Source organism: Phalacrocorax aristotelis, chromosome 3, assembly GCF_949628215.1.
Source record: "Phalacrocorax aristotelis chromosome 3, bGulAri2.1, whole genome shotgun sequence".
NCBI classification, from domain to species: Eukaryota; Metazoa; Chordata; class Aves; order Suliformes; family Phalacrocoracidae; genus Phalacrocorax; species Phalacrocorax aristotelis.
In genome coordinates this window covers 8160156-8187896 of record NC_134278.1, presented here as the reverse complement: position 1 = coordinate 8187896, position 27741 = coordinate 8160156, and the positions used below count along the sequence as shown (strand labels likewise).

General features: G+C 39.6%; 1 protein-coding gene across 7 annotated transcripts in view; it reads right to left on the bottom strand.

The window, feature by feature from the left end:
• Window positions 1–27741, bottom strand: part of ITSN2 (intersectin 2) — an 89478-nt gene that overhangs the window by 59113 nt on the left and 2624 nt on the right. For 6 of the 7 annotated variants that reach the window (XM_075086679.1, XM_075086683.1, XM_075086682.1 and 3 more), the window contains exon 2: window positions 16019–16082. In XM_075086679.1, the coding sequence (XP_074942780.1) occupies window positions 16019–16049 (31 nt within the window). In that variant the 5' untranslated portion in view covers window positions 16050–16082. Of the gene's footprint in view, window positions 1–15148; window positions 15216–16018; window positions 16083–27741 lie in introns of all 7 variants that reach the window. The other variant, XM_075086685.1, reaches the window with a different exon arrangement.

The window sequence follows — 27741 nt, the reverse complement described above, 5'->3', positions numbered from 1 at the left end:
CGCTTTTCTCTGACACGCAGATGAGCTGGGTGCAGGAATGCTGCTATCGCCGCGACAACCTCGGGATCATCGCAGAGCTCTCTGAAAGGCAGAGTGTGTGGGGTGCGTGACTGCCCACTGCACCCCAGCTCCAGCTTTGCTTACTCATATGACTGTGCACTTCACACTCCTGATCCTAGCCTAGGCAAAAACCCCCATCATCAGTGCAGCCATAACAGAAGACCTTCAGATGCACACTTTACCATTAAAATTATGTTAGCACAGTTTATTTGTTCCAAAATTAGACACGGAAAAGCATTTCTTCACCAACCATCTCCATGACAGGTTTCTTGCAAGTATAAGTTTAATTGAGAAAAACCAAAATCTTTGACTGTAACCAACATTACAGCAACGAGTGCTTCTAGCACAGTCCTAGCAAGCCAGCGCAAGCAGCTACTGTCACAGCAAAGTGATACATATGTGTTATCAAAATTACATCATGTGACTATTTCAGGGAACTTAATATATATCCTGATAAGGCCAACCTGCTAATAATTTATTTTCGAAGGCATGAAGCATTTCATATTTTCCCTGTCCCTGAGGACAGAGACTGAAAACATTTTTTCTGGTGACTAAATTCCACAAAAATACACTCTCCTCTACTGAGGTTTTTTTTATATGTATGGAAGAAAATACTGTAATAGACCTCAAAACCGAAAGCAGACCTCCTCCCACATAACTTGACTGTTTTGTGTAAATATAAATTAACACACATTCAGTTCAGACAATTTTAGCCACATCTCTCAAGAACTATCAACATTCAATTACACCTTGAAATTTAAGATGTTTAAAAGGAGATATCAGAGCACCTTTTCATTTAAAAGGTTGAATGGAAACATGTACTAAATTCCAACCAGAAATTAGATAAACGGTGGGGGATGAATGCAAGCCATTACCCAAAGTCCTTCCAAAGCTGTGATTCCCTACAAGCTAAGCCTAGAAAGTAATGGGGATTTTTTTTAGCAGGAATTAGGATCTAGAAAACAGCATATACGTAAGTGAGCATAGCCATCCCAGTCTGATGGTGAGATTTTTGGTGCTTGTCTATTATTGAACAAAGCCCCAGAAAACTAAGTTTTAACCTAAAGTGATTTAAGAGAGAGTGCCTGCCATTTTCAGCCTGAGCTAGAACAGGTCGTTGTTTTATAAATACGGGCGAATAACCATCGGACAATGAAAACGTTTAAAAAAAAAAAAAACCACATTAAAACCCACGCTACTTATCTACTTATGGTAGGGATCCACATTGTGGGTGTTCAAGCCCCACCCACCACTTCTTATTTAAAGGATTCAATGTTTTTTTCAACTCCCACCCCAATATGCAGCAGAAACAGAATTAAGAGCGTAGCACCAGAGGGAAGGTGAAAACATTGCGAGCACTTATTTTTAGCTTAACCAGGTGCTCATGACTCTTTTGATGTTACCATTTGGTGATACAAATAAGAAAAGAAAAATCTATGTACAGAAAATGTCATTAAAATTAAGATTCCTCAAAATACCAAGCAAAACTACCACATCAGTCTATCTGAACGGGGATCACAAGGTCTTGGCAATTCCACAAAGCGCGTCACGAAACCATTCTTCAAAGTAATTGCCATGTTTACTTATAGCACAACCCAGACCATCACAATAAAGACTTACCACAGACAAAATTAGTTTGAAACTCAGTTCTCCTGTGCAATCACCATCAAAACTTGCTACAATCCTCATGAATATTGTGGTTGTCTCCCAAAGCTACCACCAGTGTAAAACCACTCAGCATCACTGCTGAGAAAAATTACACTGTCTGGTTTACAACCAACCAAGTTCTGGGCACATCGAACTGTGACAAAGGGAAGACTACTTCTTTTCTTGGGAGGACAAAGCTGTAGGAAGAGTCAAACAGAAACATCTGCATCCAGCACATGTCACCTAAACCTATCTGGCTTAGCTCAACTTTTTTTTTTTGCACTAACACACCTTCAGTGCCAGGGCTGAGAAATGTCTTGCCCATAAACCAGATCCAGCCAAAGAGAACAATTAATTTTGCCCAGAGACATTGCTGCTGTTCTTCCTTCCTCACAGCCCCAGTCCTTACTCATGGCAAGCCATACATGAAACACAACAAACCGCAGGCATCTTCTCTTCACAGGCATCTCTCTGATCACAGGATGGGGCAAGAGGAATGCATCTCCTTGATGGAGCAGCGGTGAACCTTTCACACTGCTGAGATTCTGAGCTGGCACCAAGTAGCAGTGAACTACAATATTTTTAAAAATCAGCTTAGCATCAGAAATCAAAATACAGTTGATGCTACATGCTGTCATGACAGGCTTTGCTGCAGTCTATGAATAGTTTGTTACTACTATTCTGACTTAGCTTAAGTTTCTTGGAAATTTTCATGAGATAAGTAATTTTTTCCCAATTTTTTCCATGATGTAGATGGTATAATTTTGGAGCAGAAAAAAATACAATCTCTCTGACAAGAAGATACCTCATGAATTCTTTGTTCTTCAAAAGAGGTTACTTGGCAATCTCACAACTTCATACATGAAGCAAGACCCACCTAGATGAGGTTAATGTTGTTTTTGACTATGCCGTATTTTTAGGAATCAAAACTCAAGAAATGCTGAACTTGGACATTTTGTCCACAAAGATTCTCCCCAGAATAGAGTAACTGTTGCCTTCACTGCTTTTTCTGTTTATGAAAAAAAAACTACATTTCTATACTAGTAACACCTTTGGAAGACATAAGTCAATCTAACTTTCTTTTCTAGAGAAGGCAGGTACTTTCGGGGAAGACAGTGGATAAACGTCAGGACTGGCAAGTGTTCTCGAGATCCAACATGGGAAATTTGGACTGAAGGCCCAGAAGTGTCTCAGCTGACTCCTTATACCTGATCAGAAAGCTTCAGAGAACCCAAGAGAAAGCTCCTCTACTTGCCCACTCCACAGCTCTACAGCTCATTCAAGAGTTCAAAGTCACATGGGGATCTTACCCACGTAGAAAGTCCACACAGAACAACAAAGACCCACACAAACAACCCAGTGCTACACATCATTAATTTAACATACCTTCAGGACTTCTCTAAAGATGACAAAATACATACCGACCGCACCTTCATGTAACAGGTATTAATATGTAAATCAATGTGGCAACACTCACAATTTTTTAGTGTTGGAAACAAGCAACTATGTTTCGCATTAAACAGTATTTTATGTTCCTTTAAGCTAATTTTAAATAAAAAGCATCTTTCTGCGAGAGAGCATGAGGGTCTGTTTATGGTGGGATAACAGCATTTGGTAGGACAGCTCCAGAAATGCCTTTACAGCACTGCATCAGACAGCTAATCTTCTGAAGAAAATAAAGGACTTGCTTTGATGGGCTGCCAACATCAGAAACCGAAACAAACGCTGTTCTTTCCTTAAAATGGTAAGCTGCAATTGAAGAAGGGAGAAAAGAAAGCACAGTCCTAGAAAAGAAGTAAATAAACTTGAAAATGCTCTGTAAGACCTCTGCCTCTGGTTAGCACGACCTGTAGGCACAAGGCAGGCGTACTGAGAGCGATAGTGTTAGTGAAAAGGACACAGGCAACTTTTTATGTGTGGAAAATAGCAAGACATTTTTCACATTCTCCAGAGAACTGTGTGTGCTTTTCACTGATGGGCGTTGCTTGTTTCTCTCTAATAAAAAACTACCCTCCTACGACCTACAAAGTTAATTAACTCCACAGATATAATAAACCTAAATTGAAAGCGCATTCCTTGTACGTGTAAGTCATGAGGATGAGTGGATTTTACCACCACCTTTTTAACCATCCAAAAAACTAGCATTAAGCTTCATAATGACCCTAAATAAATATTTATACCCATATTTAAAGACGGGGAAATTTCAACACAGACATGCAGCAGCGTGCCTGAAGCTGCACAACAAGGGTTCTTCCGTAATGCAACCAGCATTATTGTCTCTCATTAGGAGCCTCGAGAGAGCTGTTTGGTGTAAGACATATTGGGATAAATCTAATAATTCCAGTCGTCTTCTGTCTGCGTTTGTAGACAAGTTTACTATAGAATTATTTATTATAAATCAGATTTAATGCTCCCAATTGAGATGTTGAATCACACTTCTAGTTTTTCCCCAGTGGTGAGCAAACACTCCAGGAGTCTGAAAAATATACAGAACATTTTACCATTAGTCTGAATTTCCAGATTCCTTATCAGTGTTATTGGTATTTTCAATATTTGCTTTCCTCCTTTGTTGTTGATTCTTTATATCAAACGTAGGAGAAAATGCTGACCGATAATAAGCACTTATTCTTAAGTAGGTGCGCAAACATGTTATGAACTACTACCTTGGTTGCTTTGGGTCCATCCCAAAGTACCCCCTGCTCTTCCTTGAGGAACATACCTCCTGTTCCCTGCTCCCATGTTCTCGGGTCACGGCAGGAGCCACATGCAACCTCCTTCCACAACGCACACATTAACCCCGCTACTACTTGTCTTACCAGAAATGCTTTGCGAAGGCTCTCAGCATATTAAGCAACGCTGTGGCAACTGCCAGAGGAAAAGGGCATGTCTATGCCTAACAACTTCAGCAGCTTCTTTAATGTATACACAATTAAAAGGAAACACCTGTAGCTAAAGCATGTTTAACAGAGGGCAACACATTTCTCCTTCAGTTTTGTATTTTCACTAAAATGACAAGAATTGTGCCCACTGAAGCAAAGAGAATTTTTAAAATTTTCAAGTGTGTCTGATGTGCTATCCAAAAATAACTGCTACCGGCAGACAGGCTGTTTAATAGCATCAGGCAAATGTACAGCTTTGGCCAAGAAATACTTGCTTAATTGAAGAGCACGCTTACAGAAATGTGGACAAAGCAGCAGCTTTGTATTTTAGGGTACAATTCATGTTCTCTACATAGAATTTCTAGATATTTTGGTGTACTGGGAATCCTTAGGTTCAGCAGTTCACTAAAATCAAATATTGGGCTCATTTGATCTAACCATCTGCTCCTACAGAACAGGAGCAGAACTCCATATGATGCGGTGGTTTGCCTCATGATACGGTCATTGGCACCTCCCCGCTTTGATACGCAAAATCTATCTGTAAAGGAAGAGCATCAACATTTCTGTGCCATGGAATGATCTCAATGTAGAAACACAATTCTTGCTTTAGGATGACTTAGAGACACATAATAGTTTAGTCCATGCTAACAGTAAAGATCCACTTGTTTTCTGAATTTTACAGTGCGCCTTGACGATGACAAAGCACTTACGCTATCAGTTTATAACAACAGGATAGTATTTCTATAGTTTATAAAAATCACAGGATCATTTAGCTCGTTATGGCTAACCATTTTCAGAAGCTTCTTAAATTATTGCCAAGCTCCAATGAAACAAAGTGACACACCAAGCAAGCGAAACATTAAAAAAAATAAAGGCAAAACAAAGTCATAGCAAATTACAGCAATTTTACTTGAAAATGTGTAAACAAACAAAAATATTTTTTAAAAGTTGTTTTAGAACTCCACTAGTGTAAAATATACATTAGGGAATGTGTATAAACATGACACTACTCTCAAGGGCACATTACCATGCTACCTTTTACACTAGTTTTCTGTAGCATTTGTGACAACTTGTTCAACAGTATTTTCTGAAGTTTTAACAAAACAAGTTTTCTATTTCTCATCAAAAAGTGCAATTACTGTAACCTGCAATGCTGGTAAACTCATACTTTATTCCTGAAAGCTAATTTAACTTTCCCTTTTCTTACAAGAAAAAGTTGGCACACAGACTTGGCTTAACCTAAGCCTTCCTCATATCTGGATTCGATACTAGCAACATAAGTATTTTCTGCCTATTTTTGGAAAAACAGTGCCATTGAAATCACTTGTAGCTGTTGAGTTACTAACACTGATGCAGCACATGAAATAAGCCCATTCTTCTATTCAATGACATAGCCACATCTTTGCAAAGAATCATAGAATCATGAAGGTTGGAAAAGATCTTTAACATCATCGAGTCCAACCTTAAACCTAACACTGCCAAGTCCACCACTAAACCATGTCCCTAAGTGCAACAACTACAAGCCTTTTAAATACTTTCACAGATGGTGACTCAACTGCTGCCCTGGACAGTCTGTTGCAATGCTTGACAACCCTTTCGGTAAGGAAATTTTTCCTAATATCCAATCTAAACCTCTCCTGGTGCAACTTGAGGCCATTTTGTCTCATCCTATCACTAGTAATGTGGGAGAAGAGACCAACCTCCACCTCACTACAACCTCCTTTCAGGCACTTGTAGAGAGCGATAAGGTCTCCCCTCAGCCTCCTCTTCTCCAGGCTAAACACCCCCAGCTCCCTCAGCCGCTCCCCATCAGACCTGCTCTCCAGACTCTTCACAGCTTCATTGCCCTTCTCTGGACACGCTCCAGCACCAAAATGTCCTTTTTGTAGTTTGGGGCCCAAAACTGAACACAGAATTCGAGATGCAGCCTCACCAGGGCTGAGTACAGGGGCACGATCACTGCCCTACTACTTTCGGATGGATTTGAGACACAGAAAGAGAAGGAAAAAAAAGCCACACCAAGAAGAAACTTTCCAATGGAAGGTATGAAAAGTTCAAAGTAAGCAATATTATCAAGGTATAAAATAAGCATACTTTGCCAAGTTCTCCCCTACCAGCTGCAAGACCTGCCTCCATCTGTTGTTAAGGTAAGCACACTTCCAGCTGACGGACTCCATAGCCTTCCTTCCCAGCACGACACAGAAGATGGAAGATATGCTTACCCTTCAGTTTAGGACAAGTCAGAAGATTTTTTGAGTGAACTCATGTCAACACATATAGCATCAGTGTCTTCAATGAGGAAAAATCAAAGGGTTTAGTCACCATGTTTGAGGAAAATGCCTACCAGAGCTTAGACTAAACTTTTCTAATTCTGAATTGATTGTTTACGCTGCTGCTTACCATCATTCACACACAAAAAAAAGCTCTACAACTTAATTGAAAATTTACAAAAGGATAATTTGTTTAATTATTGTCTAGCAAATCTCTGTGGAATGCAGAAAAACTAATAAGATTCAGGTGAGTTTCCATCTGTGGCAGCTAGTAAATCTTTCCGCTCTGGCAAAAATGCAGGCAGTAAAAACACCAGGCAAAAGGATCCAAAATGAACCTTGAAATTAGGTGAAGGAAATTATTCTCCTACAAAAACAAATGCTGACATGAACTCAGAGCAGAACTCAGTTCAAGGAATATTAGATCCTTTACAGAAATATTTGTAGTTCTCATCATTATTTGGCCATTAGAGTAAAAATGACATGTCTGGGTTCTCAGACTTGAGGAGGAAGTCTGGGACCAGGAGGAAGGCTGACGGGCTATATTTATAACGGAGAATCGGGATACAGACTTGAAAGGAAAGAGGAAAAGAGAAGCACCACCAAATTAAAAAAAAATTATACAGGAAGGGTGGGAGACGCAAAATGAAGAGGCATTTCCTGAATAATCTGTGGCATAGTATTAAATTAGGAGATTATTTAGGAAACAAAACACAGTAACAACCTTGCCAGCTCAGACTGAATATTCACCTAGCTAAGCTCCCAGCACAGAGTGACAGGCTGAGGCAAGCACGTGGTGGTACTTCCCCAGGATGTCTTCTCAGCCCCCAGTGTAGCTCCTGAACCAGAGGTGGAACCTCATTAATGGAGGGAAAATCCTATTTCTAATCGCTTAAGATGTCCAAGTAACCTTTTGGCATCCACAGCTTCCTACCGCTTTCACTGTCTGACACTGTGCAAAGTGCTGTATTTGTTTCATATCTGCCAATGGTATTTTCATTCGATAATGGTTAATTCTTGTGTTACCAAAGATTAATCTACCATTCCCCTGCCTACAAAATGACAAATGACCTTGAGAAGGTGACATCTACTGTATCCACCATCCCCATTTTTTTTTCCAAGCTGAAATGTCCTAGTCAATGTAATTATTCCTCATATGGAAGATGTTCTGTATCTTTGATCATTCTTGTTACCCTCCTCTTTATAATTTCTAGTCCTGACAGAAAGAAAACATGTAGGGAAACCTGGAAGAAAACACAAAGGTAACAAAAACAGGAATAAGAGGGTTAACTTAAACAGTATTCCTTGTAATGTTGAATTACTAAGTAGCAGATCCTGCCAACTATATCCAGCACATACACAATACTACCTTCCCAGCACACTAGGGGGTTTGATTTTAAATACAATAAATTAAAAACTGTCTCATTTATGTTCATAAAACCTTTGGTAATGGTTTATACATAGTCCCTAATCCTGCCTACTCAGTGCTCATAGGGCCACTTAGGAAACAGAATTAGGAAAAGAGTTCTTCCCTGGGTATTACAGTTGTACTGTAAATATGTATATGTATAATAACTGGACAGTTAATGTAACTGTCAGTCATCAGCAATTCAGCAGACTTCTTGAGCCAAAAGAGCACAAAAAGAAAAAAAAAAAAAGCACTGAATAGCTGTGGCACATATCTTTTCTCCCCAAGTTTTCATTCCATGTACGTGGAACTTTTGGTTCCAAAGCACCTCAAGACAGCAAGTCCTGAAACTGAGTTGTTCATTATATGAACAAACGAACAAACCAACCAAACAAACCCATTTTCTTCTGCCTGCCTTAAGCTCAATAATTCCACTAGGTATTGCCTTCCTTTTTAGTTACAAAAAAACAGTGAATATTCTTTCCCTTGTTAGCCTTTTCTATACTATTATGGCTTCACAGACTTCTGTCATATGCTCAACCCTCTCTGCTCTAAAATAAACTGTACAGCTCTAATCCATTTATCCTCCCTTAACACAGGAGCCACGATCTCACTTTGGCCATCTTTTTCAGAGGTATCCTTACTCCGTGCCTAATTCTAGTTTTCTTCCAGAGCCTCAAGCGTAACAGATCCTGGCAATAGCAGAGTGGGTAATTTCCAGAAAGGTGAGCTTAGTGGATGTTGAGTTATCTTCAGGTTAGGTTAAGTAGTACTGTCCAAGTATTTCTTAATCCAGTCTGGATATAGAGAACACGAGAAATAAGAGGCGTAATTCTGCTGGCCTCCCAACCCACATAATCTATATCAGAAACAGTTCACACATTAAATCGCACCTGTATTTTTTCCTCCCCAGGCTTAAAGATTTCTGGTGAAATACAATGTTATGAAAGCAGTATCTTTTGTTCCAAAGCAAAATTTACCTACAGCTCTGAAGAAAATATAAGCGTACTCTTTTCCATACTGTTACACAAGTATCAACAGAGACTGTAACAAGTGCAGAGTTCTTCGATAACAGCGAAACCATGACTTTCAGGAAATACACGTTTCCTAAAGAAACAAAAACTGTACTGCAGAGATCACAATTAAACACGAAATTATGGTTATGAGAAGAAGTGCAGAGGAAAATGTTGGTACGTGCTTTAAAATATACCAAGTATTATTAAAAAATATGCTTAACTTTCAAACAAATTACTGCAATAAACAGCACTAAGACAGGTCTGGATATTCAGTTAACCTTACCTGTTCTTGAGACTTGCACAAAGACAACTTCACATCCACCTAAACCACAAATATTTTTAAGCTATTAAAATGTCTTCTCTGAAGGTACCTGATAAGAATGCTAGTCCCATGACACTGATATTCTTTCAGCTTTCCAGGGTTTTACCCCTTCTAGCTATCTCAATTATGATTTAAGGTTCCTGTTCCATTGTAGGAAAAACAACAGATGTCCTAAAGAACAGTATATTGAAAAGCCTGAGCATACAAGACTCCTAATTAAAGTAACACAGCATTATATAAACACATTTGACAGACCACAATGTCTAAAAACTTGCTTATTCTTGCCATTATAATTAGTGGGTTAAACCTGAACTCATTCTGCCAATGCCAATTAGTATCGTCTCTGGCCTGTTCGAAGTGACCACAATGATCACAGATGACATGGAATTCAGCAGATGTTAAAATTGTACCACTTCACATAATGCCCATCAGCCCTGAAGTGCAACAACCACACAAAGTGGTCTACCAGAGTAGTACATTTCCCAAACTTTTGGGGCTAAACCTTCAAGGCAATACAAATTTTAAGTTTTTGAAGCTCGGCCATAGAGTTGTTTCTAAGTCCCTTCAGCTAAGCTTTCAGTCCTCTGGCTCCATTTTGGGGAAGTATTTGTAGATCTCCTTGTGGGTTTTTTTTTTTGTTTAGGTTTTTATATTCTTTGAAGAAAAATCATCATGAGTTCTCACTGACATCCAAAATGAATACAGCAGCTTGCATTATAGTATCATTATTCCAGAAAATACCGTCCTGGGTTTCCCACTCAGTGTAATCTTACCTTACGAAAGTTAGTTGATGATATTAACAAAGTAAAATTTCAGCAAGACAAGCAGCTATAGACTTAAAGTAAGTTAATGGTTGAAGATCTAACACTAATCTTCAGTAGGTTATTATCTAATTTTTAATTTAGTTTACTTTTTACATTTTAGAAGCATAGGATTGGAAGGGACTACCAAGGTCACCGTGTCCAGACTGCTGGTACTAGTACATTAATTCCTTCCTCAAATGCAAGCTGTGCCTTAAGGTGATCAGACTTTTCCCTCGACCATGGCTCAGAAAGCCACTGCTGACAGAACTATTCCCACTTCCAGACCAAACGCACCAACAGCTGATTCACGTCTATTTAACCTTGTGTTAACATTATACTTAAAGTTATTTTTCCTCCTTAGTGTTTATCTTCCTTATAAGAAAAAATAGAGAGCAAATTTATTTACTGTAAACTACAATGAAATAAAAGAGTAAGCTTTTATTTTGGTAGGTTTACAAAGCCAATCTCTCTAGTCTTTCTCAACACTTAATTTCTCCTGGGTAACACTGAAGACTAACTCTGCATCCATTATACTTCCTGGGTTTTTTACCTCCTAAGCAGATAACCCGAATTCTACCCCATATCCCACAAGATGTCTCACCAGTGCCTTATGCAACAGCACACAGCACTCCTTATTTTACCCAACACTTTTTAGGATGCATTTCCTTTCCTCCAAATTACGTAATTATTATGTGATTATCTAATATGCCCAGTTGTCTTCCTCCTTAGTCACGGCCAGCTGCTGAGTTCCCAGCAAACAGCAAAAATTCTTCTAGCCCATAATGGTATGACTAAAAAGCTATTTGAAGACAGCACAACAGAAATGTGATGAAATTTAACCAATGATATGCAGTTCATGCTGTATAATTCTGGCTGGGAAATGACTCCTAAGTTTTTGTCACCAACCAATTTAACCAGCATACATTTGCTTTTTACTGATGACGTTGCCATAAATAATAACAACTAAGACGGGTCTCAGAATAAAAATCCATTAAGAATATCACTATTACAACATGCTTGTTTAAACTTCGGATTTTCTCTCCCTTTTAGCCAGTTATTTCTCCAGTGAAGTCCAAACATGGGATCTACATGGACTGCCTACAAAATTCAGTTATTGGAGAAGGCATAAGGTGCAACCTTCCTTTGTTAAAACCTAGTTCCACTTATTGCATTTAACATTCACCTCCATGTCTAATTATTTCTTCCTTCCTCTTACATCTTCCATGTGAACCGTATTATCCTCATGATTAAATATGAACAAGACACTTTGTATTCTGCAATCCTATAGCGCTATCTCTGACTTGTTAGGATTAGAGAAAACATATCATATGGAACACACAATTGGAAATCTAATTTTTTGTAGGGTGTGCTAGTGGAAGATACACACCCCTCTGACTTGAGCATATGAATTTTGTTCCATAGCAACTGACATCACTGTTCCCACTGAAAAGTGAGAGGAAGAATTAATCTGTAAGTAAGGACACAGAAAATACTTGTCTCTGAATTTCTTTTCTTTTCATCCTTTTAGATGGAAGAACAAGTCCTGGTATCTTCTTTGCAAGGTGTAATTCAGCTTAGTATCTTTATCTACACTTGCTCATATCCGAGCTTACAGTTTCTGTACCTACAGTGCACACAAGGTTAATAGTCAGGTTGCCTGCAAGTAGTTTTTAATTGAACTGTCATGACCAGGGTTCCTCGTAATTCAAAAAAATTCACACCATGGATCTTGAGACAGACTTTTTTTAATAGAGAAGATGCAGTAGAACTTTGCATCAGTGAGTGCTTTACCCTTGACATCAGTAGAACCAGGACCTCACTCAAACCATTCATGCCTACCCTAGTCTCCAACACACCTAAGTGCAGGGACACAAACCTGAATGCTATTCACGGCAGCATAAAATCCAGTTTGATTTGGGAAGGTTGAGAAGCATGTGAAATGAGATATGAGTATTACTTTTTGCACCATAGTTTATCAGAGCTATTTTCCTGCTGGACCACAAAAAATTATATCAAAAGGAAACAGGTGGTAGCAGGGAAGAGGAAGGACAAATAAAAACATAAACAAAAAAAAGCACAGCTCAAAAATTCCAGTGGTACTTAAGGAAACAATGTGAAAGATACTGATCGGCAAATAATGCTTTCCTTGCTCCTGCTGGACCATCAAGATTAAATCTCCCCCAAATCAAGATCCAGCATCAGTATGGATATTAAACCCTGAAAAAAACCTCGACTACAGAAGAAGGGGAGTTAGGAGAACAGCAACATCTCGCAACTGCTCTCCAGCTGTAAAGGCATCCCGTGGCAGCGAAGTCTACTTCTTCCTGCTCTGTGATAAAGGCAGCAATCACAGAGACAAATTAAGTGGAAGTGCATTTTAACCTATTAAAGCCTTTACCCTTTTAACTGGTGTTTGTGGTTAGTATATTAACTCCTTCTTTAGAAATACGATTGTTGAAGGTATTTTTTACTTAGTGTAACTAAATGGCATTTCCAAAAGCTTTTGCAAGACTTGGGATGAATTACTAAGGTGGCTTTGTCCAGGTGGAGAACTATATGTAACAAGAATAAACTACCAGAAACTGGGTTTGCTTTACCACTTTCAAAGATAATGATCAATATTCAGAGAGTTACGGGGTAAAACTAAATCCTCAGTAGGGAATCCTTGATCTCGTTTGCGGACTGGGGAGACGGATACGCCTGCAGCGGCTCTTTGATAGAGCTGGACTCCACAGAGATAAATGCCTGTTATCCATCTGGTGCTGTATGTGTGTTTTGTAATCAGCAGCCTTTCTACCTAAGAAGAAACATGTTACTCTCACATAAAATGTCATCACAACCTTTACATTTTGCATGGGAGATAAATTTGTAAAAACTGGCAGGTCTGCCCTGACTTCCAGAAAAATCACCATTCACTCGAAGGCTTGCTTTTCCTCTTTGAACTTCTAGCCTGTTAGTAAGGCATCCACAAAGGTCACCTTGGACAGAAATGGAGAGTCAAAGGGAACTCCCTTCTGTTCACTGCCTCCTTTCGTGACTTCAGAGAAGAAAGGTAAGCGGTCTAGCAAGAGCATGTGCCCCTAGAACACACATTGCCTCAACATGCTGAAGTTTACATGTGGCCACATAATTACAAAACGAATATGCCAGTTCTCAGTGTAACACGCAGTTTGGTCATCAGCCACACGCTGAGGCTGGACAGCCTTGGGAGCCTGCTCTGGTGGAGGTATATTCTGAGTGACAGCTCAAGGTGCCCTCAAGGAAGTTGAGTCTCTCAACTGGAACTCAAGCACATGACTCTGTTATCCTTCCTTCTTGAGGTCCTGCACAGACTTCCCTTTCTCTGCTTTAGTTGATAAATGAAGTGTTGTAGCATCTTCTGCTTGTAATTTGTTTGAGATCATCTGAGTATCGTGCTTTGTCATTTGAACCCTGCAGTTCTCAAACTCGCTGTCACCCTGTGTCACATAATCACGCATTTGTACACACACCCGCTCCATACTATCCACTCGCTCTTCTGTAACACTGAATGCCAAAAACAATCCTGCAACAGGAACTGCTTCATGCCTTACACTACTAATGAACTAAAAGCTAAGTATATCGTACCTTGATAAGAATAAGAGGGCTTTCCCCTGCAGAAGACAAACTCCATTTTCCCGTAGTAGGATACAAAACGAAAGGGTCAATGCTCTGCTAATATGAAGGTGTGGCAGGCAGCCAGTGCTCTCAGACTGCAGCAATGCCTAATGGTTTAGTTGCCTCATGCATAACCTCATTCTTCACCTCATGCTTGAAGTCACTACCAAGGTCTAACAACATAATTAGAGGTTTCCACTGAGTAATGAGTGCTAAATGCAGGTGATGCAAACAACAGTGGTAGTAAGTAGTAGGGAAGAGGAATAGAGATTAGAGAAGAACAATTTCAACAGCAAAGGTTGCTCAGTATTTATCCAGAAATCTCATTAAGACTACTCTTTTTTCCCCCACCTGACTCGTCTGAAATTTAATAAATTCTGATAAGAAATATGACTGCAAAACTACACACACTCATCCAAATATTCTGTGAGGAGCAACAGCTTAACTATTGTCTGGTACCTCTCTTACTCACGCTCTCTTACCATGTTATTCAACACAGCAAAATTCTGCGAGGGGAAAGGCTGCATCTTGTGGCACCGCTCCCTTTGAGAGTGGCAGACGGTACTGCCCAGGGGATTTCCGATGAAGGAAACTATCACTCTCCCAATCTATGACTTCTGAGATCAAGTCATTTAAGTGCTCAGTGCTGTCAATACACTTGCAATCCTCCAACAGAACCAAAGAGTAAAAAGCCAAACCAAAAAGACACCAAAAAATTTATGCATAAATCAACCATGGAGACAGCCAAGAACATAAATCCGTATCCTCCCTGAAGAGAGCTTCTGTTTATTTTGAATCGAGGAGCAAAAAACCATGTTGCAATTAAAAAAAAAAAAAATGTTTTTCATTAGGTCCAAGAAAGTAGAAAAAAAATCTGGTATCTAGGTTTTCCCTATAATATATTGATTCCTTTTACTTCTCTTTTATTGTAAAGTCTGTGAAACAAAGTCTGGAACAAATTGCAGCTGACTGTATAAAAAAAAAGGTGTGGATCACACTGATTACTTTTTCACAAATTGTTTTATGCACACATGAAAGATGTGTAAAACAGAGGTTTAATTTGAAATCTGAATGTTCTTCTCCAAAAACACACTTCCTCTTACTCACCCAATTTATCTCAGCAGTGATGATTTTCTAAATTAGTTAAATAAAGACCTCCCAGTCCTGCAGTAACCTTCACAGATAAATGAGATAAGAAATAGTTTTTGTTATATCTACTTCCCTATTTTTATCAGGAGAAATACTCCCTATCTGGAATATCAGAAGCGCAAAGCATTGTTCCTGTACTCATCTTTTCATTTTGGCTAGCTCTGTAAACAACAACATGCAAACATAAAATTTCTCAGCAGATACTTGCAAATTGTCTCTTCACAAGTAAGCTTGCTCTAGAAATAAAGAGCTCCAACACATACACACATGCACAATTTTAAGGTTTCACCTCCCGTATGCCTTTGAAAGGAAATCACCAGGAAACAAATCCAAAAGTTTCTATAGCAGATGTGGCACAGAATCGAGGAAAACTAACATTTTTTTTGAGAAAGACTATTGTCATCAATGTAGCACATTACTCAATACGTTCAAGTATTTTGCTTTAAAATAAATAGCATAATATGTTCTAATGAAATGCACTTTGTGCTGATTTATGTAACAGAAAAGGTATGCACGTTTAATCAACTATTACTTAGCATATTCCCCATTTGAAGTCAGACAGTATTCACACTGCAAGTCACACATTCCTCAACCCTTTAAATGATCTGAGATTACTAGATGCTCTAGGCATATCTATACTCCAAATTACACTGCAGTTACGCTCCTACTGAATTTCTCCCATCCTCCAGTACAAGTTAGGCTACAGGAAGCAATCTGCAGCAAACTGACCATAATACTGCTGCAGGTACTAAAATCAGCATATAAAAAAATAAAATAAAAGACAAATGCTCCCACCCCTACCTAAACAAACCGACCCGAGCTACTCACCATTCATGGCTGTGGGAAACTGAGCCATCATGGTCTTGAATATGCCTTGCTAGCTCTTAGCCATCTGCAACATAAAAACATTGTGCCATTAATAATGCAACAAGGGCAAAACTGCGCTCTCGCTGAGCAGGGGGAATGTCTGTCCCTTTAGCTCACACTTCCGATAGCAAACAATGCCGGGCTTCAGGCTCATGCTGAACAAGCTGAATTTACATTTGGGAGGGGGTGGGGGAATTTTTTTTTCCCCCAGTTTTTTTATAGGGTATGCAGTGCAGTCCTGAACCCAGTGGCACATTCTTAAAGGAAAAGAGTACCAACTGTTTAGCAACTGCTGCATAATGTACACAAACAATTGACAACATGTCAGAACATACGGCGTGGAGAACAGCCCTCTCCTGGCAGGAGAACAGACTTAGGGTCCTAGCAGACCTTTTCCAGCTCTCCTTGGTAAATATTTATGTGTATCGTAAAAAAAGTTCAATGCACACAGCTCCGTAACTGAATGCTTCTGCTGAGAGAAGTGGAAGGACAATTATTATTCAAATTCATCCACTCCACTACTCCATGCACTATTTACAAAGAAAACGCTCTCGCATGATATATTCCCAAAAAATGACTTGTCCTAATAAAAATTTGTAGTCACCCAGTTTTCCATAACCAACACAATTAAGTTATTCCTTCTGTTGAGTTATTGCACAAAGATTCAAAAGCAGCACTTTAAGGGGTCTCAATATAATATACTTTCATAATAAATATCAGAGTACCAAGACTTTTCTTTCATGTATCCTTCCAAGAGTACCTGTATTTATGTTATTAATTCTTTAGAATTGCAAAATATGCACTAATACTTCTCTGAGGGATAAGCATAAGCATCACTTTACAAACATAGAACTAAGACAACGCAGTGAGCTTTTGCTTTGGATGAGATAACTTTAGTTAAATACTGAAATTTATATATTATTATCATGCACTCTACATGGAGAAACTATTGTTCAGGATGAAGCTACAAAAAAGAAATATTTTAATTTTAATTAGGAGGAAGGAAAAAAAAAAATTCACATCTCAGATCCCTCTGTCACTCCCTCTTCAGATACAAAACCTCCCCCTACCAAAAAAACCCTTCACCTCTCAACATAACCACAGATTTTAATATTAAGTACAGAAATGTCACATCCCCTGCATCCCCCTCCCCCTGCAAGGAAACTCCTGCACATCTCATCACAAAAAAATCACAGAACTGGAAACCACTCCGGTTTCACCTACGGAGAGGAGAACATTTGGGTTTTTACCTATTGCACAGTTCTGCAATAAAAATACAAAACTCTAGGATCAGTTGTTAACAATCCTCTATATATTTTACATTATTATTATTTTATTTTTATGTTTAAATATTATAGGTATTATTTATATTACTATTTATATATCCTATAAAGAACATCTACATTCTCACTTGGTCATTTGTAAACATCAGAGCCACACGTGCACCTGGTCCCCCCCGCAAAGGAATGAAGAACAGTATTTTATCTGAAGTTATCTTGTTGCTTATATAACTGTCCAGGAATGAACTTTTTTTTTAAAAAAAAAAAAACTAACACACTACAAACCAGTGTCATTAGGACACTTGACATTCCAGGATTTTTTTATATACATTGTACATACATACATTTGTGTATATACACACACAGAAAAAATAAATGTATTGGGCATCAGCTCCAGCAAGGTGAAAAAAGGAAGCATGGATCTATTCCAAGACATTAATTCTAAAACAAATTGGAGTATTTTTAGGTTGCTTCCTAGGCCTTACCAGCAACCTACCAAGAGACACTTGTAATCTATATATAGTCTTCCCGAAAAATGCTTCCAGTGTTGTTAAACATTTCTACAGCATGTTTCTCTGCAAAAGCTGTTCTGTCAAGGAGGCCTAAAAGAGAACATGAAACCATGACACATAAGCAGGATTCTGGAGAATATCCCCAGAATCAACAGAGCAAAACTCAATAGAGCTCTGCATTGACACCTGCATGTAACTTGTTCTAGATTTACAGTCTTATTGGATAAAGACTAAGCATTTGATCTTTACTCCAACATATTTTATTATCTTATTTTCAGATCACTTTTAGGGTTTTTTAAATGAGTAATTACAATAGAATCACAGAACTATAGAATATTCCAAGTTGGAAGGCACCCACAAGGACCATCGAGTCCAACTTCAGACTCCACACAGGACAACCAAAGAGTTAAACCATATATCTAAGACCATTGTCCGAACACTTCATGAACACCAACTGGCTTAGGGCCATAACCACTTCCCTGTGGAGCTTGTTCCAGTGCCTGACCACCCTCTCAGTGGAGAACTTTTTCCTAATATCCAATCTTAACTTCCCTTGACACAGACTTAAGCCATTCCCTCACGTCCTATCACCAAAGAAGCAAGACCAGCACCTTCCTCACCATGCTCCCTCATGAGGAAGCTGTAGACAGCAATGAGATCACCCCTTCATCTATTCTTCTCTAAGCTGAACAAATCTAGTATCTGCGGCTGCTCCTCCTAAGTGTTGCCCTCTAGTCCTTTCACCATCTTTGTTGTCCTCCTTTGGACACATTCTGGTATTTTTATATCCTTCTTATATTGTGGAAACCAAAACTGCACACAGTACTTAAGGTAAGATGACAACACAAGTCAGATAATTATCAGACAACACAAGTCTGATAATAAACTGATTAACTCTTAAAGCCCAAAATCTTAAGATATATTTTAAAATACTTTATACAACTTACAGCTACAGAGAAAGCCAGATTTTGCCTTCTTTGATTTTGCTGAAATGGCTCATGTAGATTGAGCTTTCTGAACTCCCAAACACTGACCTCATGAGTGGGAAGAGTCACCCAGGCAGCTTCATGCACACAAAACATGTAAACCCCTTCTCCCTCATTTTGACATCCCTGGAGACCCAACTATACCATATTTTAAAATCAATTTCTAATGAAAATTTTTGAAATAAAAGCCCTCGCATTAGCTTGGTGAGGGTCCTATCTGTTTATGAAATCTCTGTATCTACGGAGAACACGTGTTCCTGGTTCACCTTCATCAGCTGGGGTAACTCCAGCCCGCTGTTACCAACAGCTACGTATACAGGCAGCTACCTTTCACTAATCTGTAAGACAAGTGATCTCTATCCTGGGCTGCATCCAAAGAAGCGTGGCCAGCAGGTTCAGGAAGGGGATTCTGCCCCTCTGCTCCTCTCTGGTGAGACCCCACCTGCAGTGCTGCGTCCAGCTCTGGGGTCCTCAGCACAGGAAGGACATGGACCTGTTGGAGCAGGGCCAGGGGAAGGACACAAAAATGATCCGAGGGCTGAGCAGCTCTCCTATAAAGAAGAGCTGAGAGCGCTGTGGTTGTTCAGCCTGGACAAGAGAAGGATCCAGGGAGACCTTTATTGTAATACTTGAAGAGGGCTTATAAGAAAGATGTAGAGAGACTTTTTCCCAGGGTCTGTAGTAACAGAACAAGGGACAGTGGTTTTAAACTAAAAGAGGGTACATTTAGATTGGACATGAGGACAAATTTTTTTTTTATGATGAGGGTGGTGAGATGCTGGAACAGGTTACCCAGAGAACCTGTGGATGCCCCATCCCTGGAAACGTTCAAGGTCAGGTTGAACAGGGCTTTGCGCAACCTGGTCTAGTGGAAGGTGCCCCTTCCCATGGCAGGGGACTTGGACTAGCTGATCTTTAAAGGTCCCTTCCAACCCAAACCATTCGGTGATAAACAAGGTTTCATAGCTCATGTCAAGGAAAATTAGAAAGTGTAGTCAGATGCTAAAGACAGCACAAAGTTATCATCCATACCACTATCTGTCCTCTCAAACGGAGTCTGAGATCAGATGTTTCTAATACCACGCAGTTTGATACTCTGTTCCAGTGCAGCGCTCTCAAAAATAATGACCAGCCCAGTCCAAATTATTGACACAGGTTTTTTCAGCATACCTGAAAATTCCCTAAGTTTCCAAGCCTGGGCTGACCCAGCCCGATAAGTTTGCACCAGGCATTGCCATGTAGATGCACCAGCCTTAGGTCCAAAAAACAAGAGGGAGCCACCTAACAGATCTGTTCTAAGAGTACATTATACCAACGCGATGCAATTAAATCATGATTTAGCTCTGTCGCCTCACTATTATGTCTATAAGCAGATCTTGTCATATTTTGAAATACTAGACCTGAAGGGCACCAAAAACCTCCTACATTAACCCCCACAAATACTACTGGAAACTACGACTTTACAGAAGCAACAGGATTTCAGATTGCACCAGCACTGAGACTCCATTTTATCCCTTTGCACAAATACCTTTCATTCTGACACCAGGGTTACATGAAGCACACATGCTTCTCTGACGACAGATTCCAAAGTTGTACAGAGAGGTAAAAGAAGGAAAAGTAAAAGTAGTGCTGCAACACAATTTTCCCTCGTTCAATTTTTTAGGGAAGGAGGAAACAGCCCAGTAAACTCAAAGTCTACACACATTTTTTCAAAGGTCTCTGGAAACAACCCATGGAGCTTGCCCTCAACGAGTATTCTGTCTTTTACATTTCCACAGCACACCCCAAAGGCTTGGATATTATGCATATATCAAAGTTAAAAAGCAGCTTATTTTCACAAATTCCAAATAAAGTTGCTCTAGTCACCATCTGTAAAAGCACCTTGCACCTTTAGGATACAGGTGTGCACCATTTATTTACCAAAGGAAATCTCAGCAAAATATTCTCGCTTTAGGCCAAACTTACTTTTTTTAGAACAAATCTGATAATCTTTGATCATTATTTGAGATGAAAGCTGTAAATTTCCAAAGAACGTTATTACACAATTCTACAGAGAAACTAATGCTATATAAAAATGTTTACTGAAGGAAAAAAACACTCAAGAAAATACTATAACCAGTATTCCAAATAGATGATATAGGTGCAAAAACAGCCACCACAACCAGAATATCTCACAGAAATTTGTTTCTGCAATAACAGTGTGCAGTGTATTTCTGCATAAAACGTGCCAGGACAGGTGCTTGGTGAATTCAATTATCAGTCATAAGAAATTGTGGCAGCCACAGCACAAAATCCACACTGTAACAAAACAGGATCAAACATCCCTGTGAACACCGTAGACGACTTTAGACCCTGCTGCCATTTAGGGTGACGGTGAAAACAGGAAAACTTGGATGTTACGTTTAAATAGCAGAACAGCAAGTTCTTGTAAACACACCATCTGACTAGTCCCCACATTTAAAGCACTAATTGTTTTCACAAACTGACCTGCCAAACCGCAACTTCTGCTCCCTCTCTCAGCGTTCGTTATGGTCGATAGAAGCTGAGAAAAGAAATGAGGAGACTGCAAGAGGCAGGGGGACCTTACGACCATGCTGAAAGCATTAGAAAACATTAGAGCTGGGCAGACTGCAGGAGAAAGGAAAAGGAAAAAGCTTCTTTTCCATCATAGGCATACTGCCATTTTATGAACAACAGCCTTACCACAATCTTTGTTAATATTTATACTTGAATCAATTTTTTTTTTCAAAATATTTCTCAGAAAAACCACAGCCACATAGTTTTAGTAGGAATGAAGGTCTGGTGCATCAGGCTGCATCCCACCAGTTTTAACTGGAAGAAAGCAAATACCGTAAAAGCAGCATGTGTGGACACACTACTACTCTTTTTCTTTTCTCAAGTACAGAAAGAAGATATATTGCTAATTTTTTACTCTAAGAACCAATTAGCAATGACAGAGATTTGCAGTGTTAGTTGACCGATACAACACCTGTCTGCACAACCTGTAGATCTGGACAACACAAAGACCACTCACTAGTATTCGCAAAGCAAACAGTGACAGTGTATTAGCCCACATAGTTGTTCTGTGCTTTTTTTGGATTATCCTCTTGAAAAATCAGAGAATAAGAAGCATTAGTAAGGCATTATAAACCAGCAGAGCCTAGAATTTCCCTTTGTTCAAGGCACATTGGTAGAAAAGTTTACCAATTAAAAAAAATAAAAGAACACCACCACAACATCTTGGCAGGCCAAGAATTTATCTCCTTTATACAGTGGAGTTATACACAGTGACGTGGCCTTTTCAAAATGTTCCGTGGCCAGCTTCATGAAGTCCACCCACTCTGATAACAAATGAATGACATCAGTAACAAAATGAAGTCGATCCTGGGTAGCTAGCAGTACGCTAGCTCTTCCTGCTTCCCTCTGTTACTGTGGATAATAGTAGTGCAAGCCTTAGTTAATATTTTGACATGTCAAGGAAAAAAAGTGTTAAATATTTCACTTCTTAACCCCATGGTATGAAGTCCCTTCCTTGCTCACTGTTATCGAGCAACTTGCTTCCAAACAGAGATTAAGACAGAACACGGAAAATATTTTTTTTCTGACAAATACCCTTCTACCCACCTTGCCCGACTCACAGGCTTTCTGAATATAGTGACCGTGCAAAATGGATGCCACGCAAAATACAAGAATCTCTGTTTCTGTTTAAAAACCATAATTGTGTGGTCAGCATTGATGGGTTTACTCCCTTTCTTACACAGCTGCTCAGCTGTGAAAGCACCCATTCAGAATATCAAGACCCGGTTCAACTCTCTCCTCTGTCGCTGGAGATTGAAACTGATCTTTCCTTCCTTTTAGGAGGTTTTCCCACATTTCACTGCGCAGCCGTTTAAGGAAACCCATGCACAGTGTCTGGAGTAGTAACATCAACTCAGGATTTCAACCTCCTACATGAAATTCTCTACTGTTAAGCCAGAGAGCTGCAGGTCCCTCTCTGTCCATGCCCCTCCAGCTTTGATTCTTTTTGCAAAGAAGAAGAAATTCTGAAGGAGGGAATGAGAATCCCACTGCAGGAAGCTCATTATTTAAATCCCTGGCCCTTCTCCCAGGAGATGTGTACATGAACTTCCTCAGGAAAAGATGGGAACTGAACCCAGCTCTGTCACGCCCTGGAGGTATACATTCACTAACATGACCCCATTGCGGACAGACATCACCACCTCTGCCTGCTTTGCTTAAAAAGGAAAAGCAAAAAAAAAAAGAGAAAAAAGCAGAGGGTAGATTATTTATAGGATTTTTTTTTTCTTTAAAAGGCTCTGGGTTTCTACCTTCCAGAAGGAACTCCAGGCTGCATATCATAACCTTTCCAGGGAGCTGAGTAAGATACACTTGCTCCTGAATGGGTGGTAACTTAAAATACACTCTTGTCTTTTTGCCTTCCTACTTTCTAATTTACATGACTCTCCACTCCATATGCTGTTTTTTCTAGATCCTGTTTTGAGACACATCAATTCTTACATCTAATTATTTGCAAGCATTGTACAAGAGCCCTAAGATGCTGTTCGGTGAGGTCCACGCACCTTGAAACCCACAGTTCCCCACTTTCACATTGTGACTCCTAATTTGCAACAATGTGGACTTGGGCAAAACATAAATCTTTGGTGAGTTTTCTCTTCATTATTTTTCTTACTTCAACCATGACTGGAAGTATTCAGAGCATATCCATTTGAAATCTTGTCATCTTAGAGGAAATTTTTGAGCCCCCTCCTGTTCTTCCATCAGAAGCACAAGCAAAATCTGCCTCCTAAGATAGAGGGGGGGGAAAAAAAAAACTAACAAAAGAATTCTTATGTTATCTTCTCCTTATGATAAAAAGATCTGCTACTTAACTTGTTGCTTGGCTTTCAGTCCCAGATAACAGTGCAAAACATAAGGAACATCTAATGAACTACTATAGCAAAGCATAAAACAAAAGAATCAGAATACGTGGGCAGTCTTCTATGACCAGCAGAGAACAATTTTTCTCTATTTGTAAAACTAGTGAAGCTAAAACATTCAGCAAGAATTGGATTTACATTTTAGGTATCTGCTGTCAAGCTGGGCAGGTGCATGAAACCATCACAGGTTTAATTTCTCAAACTTGAATGAGATGACAAGCAGAGAGGAGACAGGCCACAAGAGGCCTTTAAAGCAAAGAAACATAGTTTATCTTTGATGAAACAAAATCCAGGGAAACCTCACAGGAAAAAAAGCAAAGATCAGCATAAGGCAGTCAAACCAAGAAAAATTAACTAGGTAGCAATATTTCAGATGGGCAACAAACAGGTAAAAATGCATTCCCCAAAGCAAGACAGAAGTGTATGGGTGTAATGGAGGTCCAAGAGACCCTGCCCAGGACAGGAACCTCCAGAGGCACGCAATCCCCGAGCTAGACCTGGGACCCAGGCAGCACGGCTACAGCACCTCTTACCTGCTCCAGGCAAAGCCTCCTGCTTCTGACCCCGCTCTCAGCCACAAGCCCTGTCCACGCTATATTACCAAGAACAGTCCTTGAAAGCATCCAGTTGAAATTTGGTCTCTTAACCTTTAACACTGAGTTCTACAGCCTACAGGGATAATGCTTTGAATTCGTAATGCTACGAATAAATTTCATTAATTTAGGGAATCAATTATTACCTGGGTTAGACACACATCTCAACACCATGTAAAGTCCCTATGAGCAAAAGTACACCTCAGTTAGAAAGAGACACTTGTCCTACCTTAAGAAACTCATAATATTATGATTACACTAAGAGTGTAGTGGAAGAAGCAAGACAGTCTTAGATTTTGATCAGTAAATTCTTGACCTTTGAAAAATATGACTGAAAGTATTATTTAAATCAGCTCTGATTTTTGATACATTTATCAGTATAGCCATAATAGGTCTGTTTTTTGCATTCCAATTGTAATATTTTTAGAAACAAAGAATAACTCCCACTTCCTGTTCTCCCCTTACTTCATGTACATGCTGTTGAATCACCAACTGTAGATATCACTCATGACTGATGTCACAGCATTTCACAAGCTCCACTTGCATCAGCCTTGAGAATTTTCTCTAGAAGAGCCAGTTCAGAGTTATTATCTGCTACTTCTGAAGCTGAAGCAACAACATCCTGTATCAAAATGTCTCAAGTCAAACTGGCTGCTCTCAGAATTGCAGTTCCAAAGAAGCTGTGACTTAGCTGCACTAACCATGTTTTTTCAACCACTTGTAACTGCAAAAATGTTTAAGAATAGTTCTCAGGTAATTGTCCTCTATTAGGTAATTCTAATGTGCTGTGCTGCCACCGTCATCATGTTACATCATCTGAATTTCATGTGGTGTTCTGAAAATAAGAGTTACACAACACTCTGCTCATCTATACGTTAATGTTCAATCCACTGCTCCGGGATCCAAATAACCAACCTAGCCAGGCTGCGTTCCTATCCTGACAGTCTTGAATTTTCTAAATTTGAAGGAAAAATTGAATTTTGTCAGTTCCACTTTTACTTTATGATTTTTACGTGACCTAATCCTCACCTTCCGAACATTTAGTGCTAATGGCACAACAGCACCAGAAAAACAAGTTACTACAGTATCTGTATAATCTTGCAGGAGGCAGTAAACCAAAGTATGCGTGGATGTAAGATGAATCAAAGACACCTCATGAAATAAAATCACCTCTCTTGTTTTCTAGAGAAAGAAACCCTTAAATATATCTGAGAATAAAAAAAAAAAACACCACAAACCCAAAACATCCCGATAGACAAGTTAATCAATAAAAGGAGTAACACACTAGTAACCAAATAACCAGCATGCTCAAATTCTTAGCTTGGTTTCTAAGGGTATGAGACACAAGTAGTTAATACGTTCTTGGACAAATCCCATCATCTAATACGAACCAAACTTAACAGAAGGGTGTACTTTGCAAAGATCTTAACTGCCTACAAGATTCCTGAACGCAGGCAACTGGGCAGAGAAGACACTACCAAATTTACTGCCGCCATTAATGAGAAAGACTGCCGTATGTTTGAGTACCAACATCAGACATCAGAGAATCCACATGGCTGAAAGATGTTCTGAACATACTGACGAGAAAAACTTCTAACAAAAGCTTACATCTGATTAGATTCAGACATCCAACGCCACAGAAAACAAGGCTTCAGCAGTGGCACTGCTCGCAGCTGGCTTCAAGTTTCAGCTTACATTGGCCCATCAGTGGAAGGAACTTGAGCTTACATGAAGAGGTAAACCTCCCAGTTCTATACTGATCAGGATTCAAAAACAGATTTCCGGACACAGTTCAGGCATCTGCAACATTTGCAACTAAGCATTTGAAAATTTCAGGATCACTTAAAACAGCTGCTTAGCACTTCCCGAATTCCAGCCAGGCACTCCAACAAGAGTGCTTCCCCCCAGAATAGTCTGCTGCATCATCTATCACCAACCAGGATACAAAAGAAAAATGCAGTTTTAAAAGGTGAAGCTAAAGGGTGATAACATGATTTTAAAGCTAAAAATACAGTAACTACCCTATTTCACCCCCTACCTAAGGTCAACTCCTAAACCTCAAAGTATACTTTGTGTTAGTGTTTTAACTGACAAGTGATAGTGCTTGAAATAGGTCAGTCAGTCATAAAAAGAGAGAATTCTCTAATTAGCTGTACTTTATCTTTGTTATCTTTATAATTGCCAATCACCACCTAAGATGAGAAAGGTAAAGAAAGGTCACTGACGTTCCCACATCATTCAGCCACATGAAATGAGCCCTCCAATCTAAAAGCAACACCACAAATTGACAAAGTCAACAGCTACTGCTCTCACAAATTTCACAAAGGGACCATGTTTACATCAAGCTTCCCCTCAAAAACTTAAAAACATAGCAGGATCCATCATTTAATATACCTTGCCAAGAAATGCAGTATTACGCTGAACTGAAAGCAGCTTTCAGAAGTCAAAGTAACTTGAAAACAAGGAAGTATAGCTGTTGCATACATATATATGGAACAAATTGCAGCACCAGTGCTGCCAGGGACCCTGGCTGATGTCACTGCGGGACCAAGCTCTATGAGTTTTGGAAGGTCTTGGTGACTGGGTAAGGATCCTGACGACTGGAAAAGGGTAAACATCACACCCATCTTCTGGCAGGGCAAGAGGGACAGTTCAGCACTACAAAAGACTGCTAAATCTGACTTGAATCCCTGGAAAGATTACGGAGCAAATCCTCCTGGGAACCATCTTCAGATGCTTGAAGAACAAAAAGGTGATGGGAAACTGCCAGCATGCATCTGTCCAGGATGAACCACGCCTGACATCTCATAGCTTTCCGTGTTGAGATGACTGGCTCTGTGGATGAGGGCAGAGAGGCTCATTTTGACTTCACAAAGGCTTTCAACAAGGTCTCCCACAGTATCTTTAGAGCCAACCTGGTGAAATATAGTTTGAATAGGTTGACTGTAAACTGAGTGGAAGACTAGCTTGACCACGAGACTCAAAGGGCTGTGATCAGTAGCCCAAAATCCATCTGGTTGGAACTAATGATGTTCCCCAGGTGTTGATACCATAGCCAGTACTGTTTAATGTCTTCACTGACAATCTGGACAACGGGATGGGATGCACTCCAAGTAAGTGTGGACACCAGACTGGAGAGGGCTGCCCAGGGAGTCTGTGGGATCTCCACCCTTGGAGGTAGTCCAAACACAACTAGGCATGGCTCTGAGCAACCTGATCTAAGTTGGCCATGCTTTTAGTGAGGGTTGGACCAGATGATCCCTTCAAAATGGTATTATTCTATGACTATATTTTAGGCCAATAAAAGCAAATGGAAGCAGTTAAAAACTATGTTAAAAACTGAGCTATTGGCAATATTTCCTTTCAAGTGAAAATA